This window comes from Petaurus breviceps, unplaced genomic scaffold, assembly GCF_028583685.1.
Source record: "Petaurus breviceps papuanus isolate PSGF00001 unplaced genomic scaffold, PetGlider_PUasm1.0 188, whole genome shotgun sequence".
Classification (NCBI taxonomy): Eukaryota; Metazoa; Chordata; class Mammalia; order Diprotodontia; family Petauridae; genus Petaurus; species Petaurus breviceps.
The window spans coordinates 6,590,133-6,605,490 of record NW_027185804.1 but is presented as its reverse complement, the minus strand read 5'-3'; the positions used below and the strand labels follow the sequence as shown (position 1 = coordinate 6,605,490).

The following is a 15,358-nucleotide window of genomic DNA, read 5'->3' as shown; positions in this document are numbered from 1 at the left end:
CACACACACACACACACACACACACACACACACACACACACACATCTCTTCCTGTCCTCAACCTAGTTCTTTTCTAAGTTCCCCTTTCTGCTTCATTATTAATGATGCCCATCTCCCCTTTCTCCTCCAATTCTCTAAATAATTTCAACCTTATTCTTGCCCTGCTGCTGGGCAAGAGTGCTCAGCTTCCCCAAATTCAGCCTAAGCCATTGCTAGTTCCCCCTACTAGGAAAATAAATGTTCACCCAAAGCCCTTCACAGATTTTCACTCTCCCTTCTGAAATCTTCCTGTGGTCATAACCATGGACAGTTCCCACAGGTTTCCAGAATCCGAGGGCATGTATCTCGTGCTGTGCTGTGCCGTGGAGTGGATCCCTGGAAATCTTCTTTACTTGGTGATCTTAAGCCACAAGACTCTCTTTTGTTTCCTACAGCATATGCAGAAAGCAATTAGACAATGTCCCAGAGATAGCTGTACAAACATCCTGAATCCATGCCATCTACTCCTAGGCACAGAAACTGCCAAGAATCCAGAGGCTATGGCCAGATGCTTAAGATGATAATAAGGTTCTTACAGCACACCCCCAGGCACTGATTATTTCAGAGAATGTCCAAGTTAGGAGGGGACTTACAGGGGTGGCCAAGTCATTTCTTTATTCTACTTAGCTCAGAGAGTTGTGGTGAGGATCAAATGATGTATGTAAATTATTTTGCAAACCTTAAGGGATTATGAAATTCTACTATTAATAGTATTAGTTGTTTTTGTTGTTATTATCTAGTCCAACCCCCTTATTGTATAGGCGAGGAGACAAGGCCAGGGACAGGAAATGACCTGGCCAAAGTTACAGAGATAATAGTAGCAAAAGTGGGTCTAAACCTCCTGATTGCCAGCTCAGTGTTTTTTTTTCCATTATATCCATTTTCATATATATATATGCATATACACACACATATATACACACATACTCACACATATTACCAGTAGCCCAGTGTCCTGTAAGATGGGGGTTCATATGGATTAGTTTCTCTCTTAGTATACTTGAAAGATTTATATCTCTCTTTGACATATATGCCAACGTCTAGAATTTACTCTGAGAAATTTCCAAAAATGCTTGTATCTACATGGATATAAAGGATGCAAACCTTTAAGATAACAAATGTATACTAGATAAAGGACAGTCTTTATTTCATGCCAAGGATGATATTAAAGATACAAAGATCTCCCTGAGGCCTAGAAACAGGAATAGAAAACATATAAAGCACTCAGAGTACTTCCTCTCAGGAAAGAAATGAACTTGGGATTGCCAACAGGATAACATTCTAACATTCTCCTGAAATCCCTTTCTCTCATAGAATTCCACACAATGCTACCCTGCAATTTGAACTTCTCCCCCTTCCCCATCAGGCAAACACATCTTGGGATTACTGAACAGGAAGAAATTCTCTCCCCCTTCTCTTCTACTCCTACTGAGTTCTGGATAGAAGATGCAGTGGGAAAAGTTTAAAAAGCAAGAGGGTTCTCTTTTATAAAGGCAGCTGGTGGTGCAATAGCTAGAACAATGAGTCTGGTGGCAGGAAGACCTGAGTTGTGACCCTGGGCAAGTCATTTGACCTCTGTTTGCCTGAGTTTTTTGAGTACAAAATGAGGGTAATAATTTCACCTACCTCTCAGGATTGTTGGGAAGGTCAAATTAGATCATATCTGTAAAGCACTTAGAATAGTTCTTGGCACATTGTAGGCATTTAATAAACCCTTCCTTCCTTCCTTCCTTATAGGCAGGCACAAGGTATTGAATCCTCAGACAAATATCATTTCTCCTATGACTCCAAGGCAACCAACTCATCTTGGAAGTAGCTCCAGTCAATGAAACCCATACCATAAGACAGTAGTTCCCAAAGCATTTTGTTCCATGAACCCCTTTCAAGAACAAAAAAAATGTGTTGTGAACCCCCAGGGTAGTTTGCATTTTTCGTAATCTTATTGCAATTATTTACTGCTATAGGTACCATTAGAGAATTTTTATTGGAGCATTGTTGAGAACCTTGGGGTTTCTCGAAGCACTAAATGGGAATCATTGCCTTTGGAGGAGCCAAAGGTGACACTAAACAAGATGATTGCCCTCAGAGCAGGCCCAGTCACTGAGACCTGACTGGATGCTCTCTTTTAATAAGATACCAATAGATGTATCTACACTCAATACAGAAAGATGTGTGGAGAACCAAAGGTCCAGACAAATATTCAGTGCATTTTAGGCACCTCACTTTAATTGGAGAATTCATCTGATTGCCCCTACACATACACACATACACACAAACTGGAATGATCATGGGCAAATAACAACTTTGTCAAAACCAGTCCTTTCCATATTCTCACGAACCTCAGGAGAAGGGCAGGTAGGGCTATTCACCTGCTTTCATGTCCAGATCCAGGGAAACCCCAGTCCTACTGTGCTGTGCCCTGTACAGACCTCATCTAGAGCTCTGTTTTCAGCTCCTTGTCCAGGAGACATCATACATACATACATACATACATCAGGCAAGGGATCTGACAACCATGTCATACAAGGAACAGTTAAAGGCACTAGAGATGTTTAGCCTGGAGGAGAGAAGCATAATCACTGTCTTTAAGTATATGAAAGGTTGTCAAGCAAGTGGGAGAGGGATTAAACTTTCTGCTTGTCCCTGGAGAGCAGAGTTAGGATCAATGAGTGGAAATTGCAAGGAAGTGGATGTCAGTTTCATATAAGGTATGGTTTCCTAACAATTAGAGCTACACAAAAATGGAACTGTCTGCCTCAGGAGGTAGTGAATCTCCTCTCATTAGTTATATCTGAGCAAAGACTGAATGACTGGCTTTCAGGGGTACTAGAGAAGGGGTTTTTATTGGGTCATTGGGAGGTTGGACTCTACGATTTCAAAGACCATTTCACCTCCGAGACGCTAAAGATAACAGTAGTTCTCTATACACACAGCCCTTCATAGAGAGGTATCTAAGTGTTTCCCTGGTGACTTCTAAGGTCAGGTTCAGTTTATGTATTTTTTCAGACTAGAACCCACCCAAGATTTGCCATTGAGCTCTATTATTAATTACCCCTAGCTTTTCACTATCTCACCTATAAGCTCTTTGAGGAGAATGCCTATCTTTTTGTTTGTTTTTGTAGGTCCAGTTTGTATATGCTTAGCACAGTGCCTGACCCATTCTGAGCACTCCATAAATGCTTGTTGACTAACTGTCGATTACTTATGCTCCTTGGGTGAATCGGTTCACCTTCCTGGACCTCAGCTTCCTCTATAAAATGCATTAGCCTCTAAGATCCCTTTTAGTTCCAAATTGATTATTATTGGAGGTGAAATTTTACAGGAAAGTAACTCTATTTCCATTGCAACTCTAAGGATTCTGGGGTTAGTATGAGTTACCTCAACTGCCCTCCCTCTAGATTCAATTTCCCACCCCACTCCCAAGTGAGTGTAAGCTCTTTGAGGACAAAGATTATTTTGCTTTTGTCTTTGGATTCCCAGTGCTTAACATAGTATCTTACACAAAGGTTAATAAATATTGCTCAAATTTAATTAAATTTAAATATAGGTATTTTAAAGGTAGGTCTCTAGAGAAATAGCTATGTTATGCCTTGTGTTCAATTTTGCAATGTTGAAATGTCTTATGTAATATTCCCCATTCCCACTGCAATAAAAAAATAATTCCCTTGCATATTAGTATTAACAGTATTGTGTTAAGAGGCTTCAGGTGCTGTTTCATTAGTGGGAGAGAGTGAGAAGAAAATAAAACTGTCCAAGTTGCTTATAGGTAGTGGAAATTAGTCCCTAAGGTCAACCCTGGACATGGTAGTGCTTACCAAGCATTGCCGCTATTGGGTATCATTTAACTCTGCCTGGGATAAATGTACCATGTAAACTAATCCATCAACAAACACTACCTAAGCTCCTACTATATCCCAAGCATTGTCTCTGATGCTGGAAATAGGGGATAGGAATAGGACCTGTGATTTCATGGGTGCTCCCAGTGAGGAAACTCCTTCTGCCAATGCAGATCAGCAACTTTTCTGCAACTTCCTGGCTTAGAGAGTTAGTTAGAGCATTGAGAAGTTAAGCAACTTGTCCGAGGTCACACATCCAATATATGTAAGAGGCAAGGTTTGAATCTAGGTCTTTCTTGGTTCCAAAATTCTGAGAGTCTCTGTCCTTAAAGATTTTATGTTTTACTATAACAGCCCATTGAGTTAAGTTTAATTCTGCCATAGAGTTCATTTAAAATTAACTTATGATGGAAGTTTATTGCCCTCCCTTCTAGGGAATTATGACTAACTTTGGAATCATAAGACTCAGCCACCACTACCACCAGCACCACTACTGCTACTACCGATGATGATGATGTTTCTGTTGTTGTTGTTGTTGATGATGATGATGATAATGATAGCAAATGTTTGTATATTATGCGCCAGTCACTATGCTAAATGCTTTGTAATTATTATCTTACTAAATCCTCACAACAATCCTAACAGGTAGGTGCAAAGAACTAATATCAAAACTTCATGAGGCAGGTAATGCACGCACACATATTGCCATTTTATAAATGGGGAAACTGAGGCTCAGAAAAAAAGAGATGACTTGCCCTACCATCACTCCCAGAATATCTGAGTAAGTGAAGACTCCAGAGAGGGTGTTGACAGAACTGGGGTTCTGCCCCTGAAACTTCCTAAGGGAACTTGGGGGAGTTCTTCCCCTTTTTGGCTTCCACTTTCTTCTTGGTGACATGACAGGTCGGGCAAGATAATGTTTAAGGTCCCTGTAGGAGTATGGCATAGGAACCTCCATGCCACCACCCCTGCCAAGTGATCCTAGCTATACAATGAGTCACTGAGCATACAGGGAATCAGGGTCCAATAGTTTCAGCCTCTAGTATCAGAAACCTTGCTAGCTCTCACCAGGATATTTCCTGCTTGAGATCAGTGGAAACAAAAGTGAAACATTTCTCAGTTGGTTGCGGGGATAATGAGGAGAGATGAAGTGACCTGCGTTCCTAGGGAGCTGGGAGGATGACTAATTGTAAAACAGAAAGTGCTAACATGCAAAATGTTTTGCATGTCTAGGGAGACACTCCTATCTTCTTGATAGGCCTGGGAAGCTCTGAAGGAAGAGGAAGAAATCTAATTGACATGCTAAAGTGGAAAAACCAAGGGTTCAGAGTCAGAGGTTTTAAATTTGAATTACCTGAATTACCTTTGAATCCCTTGACCTCAGTTTCTTCATCTGTAAAATGAGTAGGTTGGACTTGGCGGTCTCTGAGATCCCTTTCTACTTTCTATGAATGGCCCTATGACCTTTGATAAGTCACTCAACATTTCTGGTGCTCAGTTTCCTCATCTGTAAAATGCTAAGGTTGGAATAGATGACCTGAAAAATTCTATGAATCCGTAAACCCATAATCTTATGGCTCCATGATTTGCTTGTGGGTACAAGGTGATATTATACAGTGGGAAGGAATCCTGGATTTGGATTGAGGAGAGTTTCCTTTTTGTTCAGGCTCTGCCATTGACTTGCTGTGTGACCATGGGCAAGTTGCTTCCCCTCTCTGGTCCTCCCTCTCCTTATCAGTAGGCTTGAACCTCTCTCTAAAGTCCCAGCCAGTTCTCTTCCCTGATTCTGATCCTTCCAGCTGTGTGTATTTTCTCCCTCTTTAGAAGTCCCTCTCACAAAACTCAGTCTGGCCTTCTTTCATCCCCTCCTATGGGATGATGAACTCTAGGAGAGCAAGGACCAGATCTGAACTTGGTAGCTCTCTCAGAGCTCTGTGCACAAGAAATTCTCCATCAATACCTGCTGACTTCAACTGAGTTACACTGGTCATCTCCCCTGCAGGTGTGGCAGTGTGGTGGGAGTGTGGAGGTCCTGCCCTGCTCCAGAATAGCCCACATTGAGCGTGCTCACAAGCCCTACACTGAGGACCTCACGGCCCATGTCCGCAGAAATGCTCTGAGGGTGGCAGAAGTCTGGATGGATGAATTTAAGAGCCATGTTTATATGGCCTGGAATATCCCTCTAGAGGTAGGTCATTCCCCACAGGTTCTAGGATGCTCATGGTTCTAGTAGGAACAAATACAATGGTTTATACAGCTTATCTTGCAACCTTTGCAGCCACCTAGAAAAGATCTTGAAAGTTTAAAGGAAGGAGCAGAAGAGAGCTCATGCTATCCTGTTTAACCAGGGAGGGTGACTTTCTTGCTTTAAGTTTCCTTGTTTGAGAATTGATGGGAATGGACTAAGTGGGGAAGGTTCCTCCCAGCTATGGTGTTCTACAGCTATATATTAATACAATTCTCAATTTCCCAGTTGCCAGTGAATTCACATGTCTTTGCTCACTAAACCTTTGGATATAGGCTCACAACCTGTGTTCAAAGCTCTCTCCAACACCCACCACTGAGATCACTGGTGCTGCAGTGTCCACAACAGACAACATTAAGTGAAAACTCTATTTTTCTTTGTCTGAGTTAGAGAGCCTTCCATTGGGACCCATCATGCAAATGGATAAGTTCGGCCATTTTCCTAGAAGGTACTGAATTTTATAAAAGCTGGTCCTATCTACCACATCACAATGCCTTTCCTGCTGGGATTCATTCACCCACCACCCTCTATTCTCTTCTCCACAAACACAAATATACAAATGATCTCTGATCTTTTCAGGGTAGGAAATTCTTCATGTGGGAATTCTGTCCACCAACACAGCACACTCCCCATTTATGACTTAGTAGATAAATACTAAGGCCCAAGGCTCAGAAAAGCTATGTGATTTACCAGGGGGCATATAGCCAATAAGTATGAGAGGAAAGAGAGGGAGGAAAATAGATTTGTTCATTGATAAAAAAAAATATTAAAATAAAAACTGATGAGATAAGTTCTCTAAAAAGTCTCAGAGGTTGGATTTTAATAGAAGTCTTCTTTACTCCTGTCCTGGCTCTACACTATGCACTCTGCAATATGGCCTCAATCCGCCAGATTCTATGAAAAATTAGGGAAAGAATAACGTTATTAATGCATTGTTTGTGTGTCCTCATAACCTTGGTGGGTGCCTAGTTCGAGGATTCCTGGTTTGGAAATGGGAAGGTTCTTTGGATTTCGCAGCAGGTTTCCAGCCCCATCTCCAGAGCTTGCCCAATATAACTGTGCCCATTATTCTAGGGTATGTGTGAGACTTCAAACGTAACCCCTACTCTTCCTACTTTGGGCCATGACTTTCCTTGAGAGTCGTGCATTTTGACTGAGGCAGGCTATTGAAAAGTTTATCTTTGCTTTCTATAGAAAACTCCTATTGCACAAACACCACCAAACTGCTACCACATGAACCAAGATATAGAGGAAAATGACAGGGAAGGTAGCAATTATTTTCACCAGAAGTAATCTTTAAGATTTGTGCCAACCAATCAGATGAAATTTCAAGAGCTCCATCCTCTACCCAGAGAAAATGAGGCAAATCCTGCTCAGGACTCTGAACAAAATACACTGATGAATCAGCTGCCAGAGTGAAACCTTGACAGGGAAAATCTTTTCGGGAAAACAGTACCAAATTCTAGGCTTGAAATTAGTGATGGTTGTACAATCATAGAGCTTTAGTTCAGAATCCATCCCCTAGGATGTTTCCTCAGCCTGCAAAAGAAACCTTTTGTACTAGCCTAATGACTTCAACAAAGTCAATCTAATGACAACAAAAACCTCATTATTAAAGTCTTTGGAAAATCCTTGGGGTCTGTTAGGAGACCTGATCTAACTCCCTAGGATCCATGAAAAGGATTGAGTCACGCAATTTAGAGAATGTCAGAGCTCAAAAGACCAAGGGACCAAACTTCTCTTTTCATAAAGGACAGGCTAAGATCCAGGGAGTGGAAGTCAGTAAGTTCTGGATTTGTAATCATTAGGCTTGGGTTCAAATACGAGTTATGTTTCAGTACTTTTGACAAATCACTTAACCTTTCTGGATCTTGGCTTCCTTATTTGAAAAAAAAAAGGAAGGGATGGGGCCTGGCCTCTAAAGATCTTCCCAGTCCCAAATCTAGGCTCCTGTGAAAAGTCTTTCTTTAGGTCACAAAACTAGTTAATAGCAAATGGAGACTAGAACCAAGTTTTCCATATTCCTACTTTAGTCCCTTTCTACCATATCATGTCTTTCCTTCTGGGATGCATTCATTCATTCATTCATTCACATATTCATTGATTTAGAGTTGGAAGGGACCTCAGGGGCCACATAATCCAGTCCTGTCACTTTATGGGTGAGGAAAATGATGCTCCAAAAGATTAAGTGACTTGCCCAGTGTCACATAATATCAGAGGTTGAATATGAATCTAGGTCTTCCTTACTCCAGGCAACTAGGTGATGAAGTGAATGGAGAGGTAGACCTGAAGTCAGGAAGACCTGCACAAGTCACTTAACCCTGTTTGCCTCAGTTTCCTCATCTGTAAAATGAGCTGGAGCAAGAAATGACAAACCACTCCAGTATATTTTCCAAGAAAACCCCAGATGGGGTCACAAAGAATCAGAGATGACTGAAAAAAAATAACTTACTCCAAGTCAAGCCCTTTAATCACTCAAACCTACCCCTTCCCATTCATTCATTTATTCACTCAAAAAAAGCCTTTTAATAAGGAAATGCTCCATGGAGAGCACATGTAGATAAGGCAGGGCCTGTGTCTTCTGGGAGCTTGCTGGCTATTATACTGATAAGGCAGAAAAAGCTGCGATTTTATAGATCCATAAGAAAGCTGTGAAACAAGTGCTTCTGTGTTTCTCTAAAAATGAGATGCAGAACAGTTGCTAATATTCACAGGTGCAGGAAGTTCTCTACAACCCTGAGGTTGAGAGGGGAGAAAAACAGCAAACTGTAGAATGTCCAAAGACAAAAATGAAGCAGTTCCTTCCCTCAAGGAGCTTACGTTTGACTGGAAAGGAGGGGGAAATCCAACAAGTAGTGGTTAGTACATGCAAATAAATGCAGATTAGTCTCAGGATAGGGGAGCACCAACACAGTGCTGTGGGGAGAAGTCATAAAGGATCTTATGGAGCTGGAGCCACTTGAGTTGTACCTTGAAGGAAGCTAGAGATTCCAAGGGCTGGAGGTGGTGATGGACTTCATTTTATAGGGGTGGGGGTGGAGGGGAAGATGGAAAGCTAAGTTGGAGCCCAGTTCTCTTCAGTGATAGCTAGATTCCATCAAGTCTGTGCACTATAACTTATAGAGGAGTCTCTACTCAGTCTGTCACTTTAGTCCTATTGTCTCTTAATAATAATTATATTATTTATGCACATGACCCCAATGTCTTAGTTTAGGTTTAAGCTATTAATGCTTAGATGTGCACTAATATTTTTGAGACACATGTATACATGCATGTGCAGATACACATAAACACATATATGATGTCATACATACTCATATGTGTTTGTTCGGCAGTGTTATTTTGTGGATAAAGAGTTGGCCTCAAGACTTGGAAGACATGCATTCAAGTTCCTCCTCTCACACTTACTGATCTTAGATAAGTTAATTAACTTTTCCATGCTCCTGGCAACTCCCAAAGATTATAAGGTGCAGAGAAAGTGTCAGCTAACATTGGTCAAGTTGGTTTCCTCACCCAGGATTACCATGCACACATAACACATACATGCAATATGTGTGTGTGTGTAATATTTTATGACAGCCCTGCAGGTGCTTGAAGACTACAAGCAATAACTCATTACATTCCTCAACTCCATCAGAGCACACCAGCAGACACAAGGGCACGATGCTCTCACCCCACGCTTTCATATTGACTCCACTTCCAGGTCCCTTCTTTCCAATTAATCCTTTGGAATTCCTTCATCTCAGGGTTTGGGTGATGACCTTTAGTCTGTCACTTGTCTGACCACAAGTAGCTTTCAGTTTCAGTTACTATACAGGTAATTGCTGCAGGACAGGGACCCCAGAGGAAGTCAGTGACTTTAAACTACAATAACTCAAGCCAAGAGCTCACACCAACACAACTCTCCTCAGGACGCTGCTGATAGGGTTTTACATCTGATGTGTGAGCAAGAGAAACTGCTCTTCAGTCATGACTGTCTTTCTACATATATAGGATCCCGGAATTGATATTGGTGACATTTCTACGAGGAAAGCCCTGAGGAAAAAACTTCAGTGTAAGACATTCCGATGGTACCTTGTTAGTGTGTACCCGGAAATGAGGATGTACTCGGACATCATCGCATATGGGGTGGTAAGACTTTGTTTCTTTTCATAAGTCTTATGAAATAATTGGGTGCTTTTTTATTTTAAAAAGGAAATAATTGAGTGCTTCTTTAAAGGCAGAGGCAATGAGGATGGTGGAAAAAGCGGAAAGACTCCTAATAAGGAGTCAGAGGACTTGGGTTGAAGTTCCAGCTTAAACGCTTAGCATTTGCAGGTCTCTAGTCTAGGCTAATCTTTGGAACTATTTAACCTGTGTGACTCGAATTAACCTTTTGAGCCTCAGTTTCCCCATCTGTGAAATGAGGTTAGAAAGATCTAGTTCTAATCAAATCATGGGATCATTGAATCTTAGTTTTAGAGCTGGAAAAGATCTTTAAAACCACCATGTCCAACCCCCTCATTTCACAGATGAAGAACATGATGGCAATAAAAGTTTGAGTGACTCACCCAAAATCATAGCTGATAAGTACCTGAGAGAGCTGAGGAATTTAAAGGCAGCTCTTCCTGACTCCGATCCCATATTCTATCAGTTATTAATTAAGCAACTAGTAGATGCAAGGCACTGTTCTAGACAATGGAAATTGAAAGACAAAATTGAAACTGACCTTGTCCTCAGGGAGCTTACACTCTACTGAGGAGAGGGGGTAAGTACAAAATGTATCCAGATAAGTAAATAAAAATTACGTACAGAATTAAATGAAATAGTTTCAAGGGAACAAAGCAATAACAACTGATGAAATTCTTCGTGCAGCAGGTGACCTCTAAGCTGAGGTTGAGGGAAACTTGGTATTCTCAAAGGTATAGGATGTGGTAGTCTTGTTATCTATATAGGAGTCATAGCCTCATGTAAAAACATAATTTCATATATATATATGTATATATATATGAAATTTTATATATAAGAAATATAATACATCCAATATGTTCTGTATTATATATAATATGTTGTTATATCATAATAGATATTATACAATCTGTATAAGAAATATAATTTCTGTGATTGTACAGAACATGTCTGACTTAAATTTGCATCTCCTCAGTGTCTAGCACAGGTCTTTGCACACAGTGAACATTTAATAAATGTCTCTTGAATGGAATACATTGGAATAATAACCTGTTCAACATACCAAGTATCATTTTTGCTAGGCTCAAATCAGATGATGGAAGTACAATACTTTGTAGCCAATAAAATGCTGTAGAAATAAGTATCATCTGTTTCATCAAGGAATTCTCATGGACAGAGAGGAAGGAGAGGGACTGGGAAAGAAGGTCTCAGCTCCTGCTTTTCAAATTACTCTCTCTAGAGGCAGAGTTGGAGCTCAGAATGCCTGACTTGGCTTTCAAGCTTCAGAGATCTCCCTTCCACTAGTTTGTCTTTGTTCTGCTTACAAAATGGCAGTTCTTTTGAACCTTATCGTATATCTGTGGTTCCAAGAAGCTAGACTGACCCTTAGATCATTCTCCCCTGGAGTCCTTAGTATTTTCCATCACTAGACCCCCTAGAAAATGGGATTTCAGTCAGAAAGGAGGACTTGGGAACCTTGATGAGCTGGACTTTACAGATTTTGCAGGCCTTCAGGGCCCACTTAGGTGGAGACAAGGGTTCATGTGGAGATAACTGTTCATGTGGGTGTCCACCACCCACATCCTCCACTCCCTTAGTCTGATCATAAGACTGGATACTATATTTCTAACTCAGAAGCCATATTAATCTAACCCCTTCATTTTATGGATGAAGCTCACAGAGGTTTATTGACTTGCCCCAAATCATACTGATCATGAGTGGCAAAGACAGGACTTAAAATAAACTCCTCTGACACACCCACCCCAGGGGCATTTTCTTCTCAAGAGTGTCTCTGTCTCACAATCTCCCATTTGAAAATCCCAGACTTTGTTTCCCCCACATATCTACTTCCTTTGCCTGTTCCCTAGACCCTGATAAAGAAAGAAGGGTGGGAGGGGGGAATGGGCTCTTTTCTACCCCACCCCCATCCCAGGTGGCTACAATAGAACTGTACCCTATCACCTTTGTGTTTTATAAAGTCCTTTGCCTTTTAAGGCAAAGTGCTATCAAAATTCTGTAAAGTGGTCAAGACATGTGGATATTCCCCCTGCCCAAAAAAAGAGGAAGTTCATGGGATCGTGGATGCAAACTTTGACAGCATTTTGTAAGGACATCTAGTCCAAACTTTCCTTATTTTATAGATGAGGAAGCTGAGGCCCAACTAAAGTCATACAGGTAGAGATGAACCTTCTTTTCAACTTTCTTTATCTCCCTATTGTTTTGCACAGTGCCTAGCACACGATAGATTCTTAATTTGTTGACTATTCTTCTGATACTGTATGCCTGATAATTTACTTTCTGTTTCCCCAAAGAGCTTCCCACATACGTATATACATATACATATGTGTATATGCATGTATATATGTATGTGTGTACATATTTGTACAGGGGAGTGATGATAGATAGATAGATAGATAGATAGATAGATAGATAGATAGATAGATAGATAGATATAGATAGATAGATAAAATGAATAATATATTTGTACATTATCACTGTCTTTTTGTTACCTATAGTACTAGGTCAGAGTCCTAAGCTCACTGGAATATTTGAGAGCTTGGTTTGGGAGAACCGGGGCCCCAGCGGGCAATAGCTCATCACCCATCCCATTACCTATAATATAGTCAATCAGTGGCCACCCAACTTCTGCTTGAAGATTGTCCAATGAGGGGGAACCCACTATCTCCTGAGCCACACCATTCCCTTTCTGGCAATGACTAGTTGTTAGAAAGCTTTCCCTTACAAACTAAATTTGCCCCTTTGCAACTTTTACCCCTTTGCTACTGGTTCTTCCTTCTAGGGTCAGACAGAAAAAAAAATAATCCATCTTTCATATGGCAATCCTTCAACTACTTGAAGACATTTATCAGAGCCTAAGTTGTTCTTAGGGCTTTTAAGAAGAATGAATTAGCAAGAATGGGCATTTATTAAATGCTTACAATGTGCCAAGCACTAAACCTAAGTGCTCAAGCAAAAAGACAGACCCTGGCCTCAAGGATTTTCCATTCTAATAGGGCAGGCAGTATATAAAAGGAAATTGAAAATGGTGTAGGTGTGAAGATAGCCATCGAGGAGGCATAGTAAAGAAAATCCAGCTAGTCAGCCAAGGGCAAAGGAGAAAGGAATGAAGATGTGGTGACCTAGGCCTTCAGATGGAGGTTCTGGGAGGAGCAGCCCATCAGAGGGAGAGGCCAAAGTGATGGAGGGGGCTTCCAGTATGTGTAGGCCAGTCTCTTCCAGAGTGAAAAGGGTTCTAGGGCATGGTAGAGAACATCGTGGGGAGGTGAGTCAGCAGGGGCACTGGGAGAGGAGTGAGGGATTGAGGAGAGGGAGATGACTGAGAAGAATAACCATCATGTAGTAGAAAGGTGGAGGGACAGCATGGGAGAGTGGAGAGAGAGGTGGCCTTGGAGTTAGGAAGGCCAGGCCAAGACACTTCATTTCTTGGCCCTCTAGGCAAGGCTCTAAACCTGTAAGATGCAGAGAAATTGATGATCCCTGGGAAAATAAGCATCTTCACTTGGAAGTTCTCTATGCTGAAGAAATCAAGTCCACTCCCTATCTCTAGTGGAGAGGTAATGGAGACAGAGTCAGGGAGGCCTAGGTTCAAATCCCACTTCTAATATTTACAGGCTGTGTGACCCTAGGCAAGTCATTAACCTAGCTAAGACTCAGTTTCCTTATCTGTAAAATGAAGATAATAATACCTGTAGGACCTGCCTCTGAGGGTTGTGAAGTAAAGGGCTTATGTGAACAGTTCTCACTATTATTAACACTAGGACAACCAAAATTTAAGAAAATCTCAAAGAGCTAATTTATGTCTACTGACAAGTGATTTTTTTTAATCTGCAAGGCAAAGGAAACAGAGCTCATACAATGAAAAGTTTTCTTTCAAAGTACATGTTTTGGCTCAGTTGATGCTCCTGTCCTTCTGATATCGCAGCTCACACTTCTGGGGCCCTTCATAGTTCTTAACCACGTTGTCTATGTGACCTCATTTAAAGGGAACAACAGACCCATGGGCTAGGCAGTTCAATATTGTCATCATTTTCCTATGGAGGAATGAAGACTTAGAGACAAGACACGATTCTCCTTTGTTAGAATATGTGCCCTTTGAGGTCAGGGATTGTCTTGCTATTTTTCTTTCTGCCCCCTAGGACTTGGGTCAATGTATGGCAACCCATCAACCCATTCATCAGCAAATTCCTACTATGCGCCAGGCACTGTGCTGGGCATTGAGGGTACAGAGAGAATGAAGCCATCATTCACTGACTGACCCAAGATGGCACAGCGGGTCAGAGACAGACCAGGATTCATACTTTCCAGGCCAGGGCTCTTTGCAGGCTACTTTTTGCCTAGGAGTTGTCTACAATTCAGTCCACAGTTGCAGGGCAAGGTTGCCTATGTCTCCAGTTGACAGTTCCAGATTGCTTTCCTCTAGATTTCCCTTCTACAAATAAACATTATGCCTCTTTTTATTAAAAGAAAAATGAAAAAAACCCATGGCTGACACGAACACTCCCAGTCTGGCCATGCAGTCTGGAATGCAAACAAAATCTTTGAATAAACAGGCTTTAAATCTGATCATTCCAGATAAAGTGAGACCAGGGATAATAAATAAGATGGTACAGAGCTAAGCAGGCGGCCTTGCCACTTCCTTCTCCACTAGTTACAATTCCCCAGTTTAGCATTAGCACCCCCATCATGGATTCATTATGTTACTTTGCAAGCAAACTTGAAGGTGCCCACTACGGCACAGGGCCCCAGGCCTAGACCCCTGGCTGAGGCAGTGCTGGGGACACAGGAGCAGCAGCTCTGGTGACTTCATGGGGACAGAGACCAAGACTCAGTATCCACACTGATGAGGGGGAGGGCGGGCTGGGCCTACCTTGGAATCCTGGTTTTGCTTTTGACATTCTGAATGACTTTGGACTGGTCACTTCCCCCAATATAACTCTAAAATGGGGGTTATTAACCTGGGGCATGTGAATGAGAGCAAGACAGAGAGAGAGACAGAGAGAGACAGAGAAAGAGAGAGAGAGAGAGAGAGAGAGAGAGAGAGAGAGAGAGA

The 15,358-nt window shown here is 41.5% G+C and overlaps 1 protein-coding gene across 5 annotated transcripts in view; it reads left to right on the top strand.

Annotated features, from left to right (window-relative positions):
- The window catches only part of GALNT18 (polypeptide N-acetylgalactosaminyltransferase 18), a 459,241-nt gene that overhangs the window by 354,659 nt on the left and 89,224 nt on the right, over positions 1 to 15,358 (top strand). For all 5 annotated transcript variants that reach the window (XM_069091223.1, XM_069091225.1, XM_069091221.1 and 2 more), the window contains exons 7-8: positions 5,878 to 6,063; positions 10,114 to 10,251. In XM_069091223.1, the coding sequence (XP_068947324.1) occupies positions 5,878 to 6,063; positions 10,114 to 10,251 (324 nt within the window). The remainder of the gene's footprint in view (positions 1 to 5,877; positions 6,064 to 10,113; positions 10,252 to 15,358) is intronic.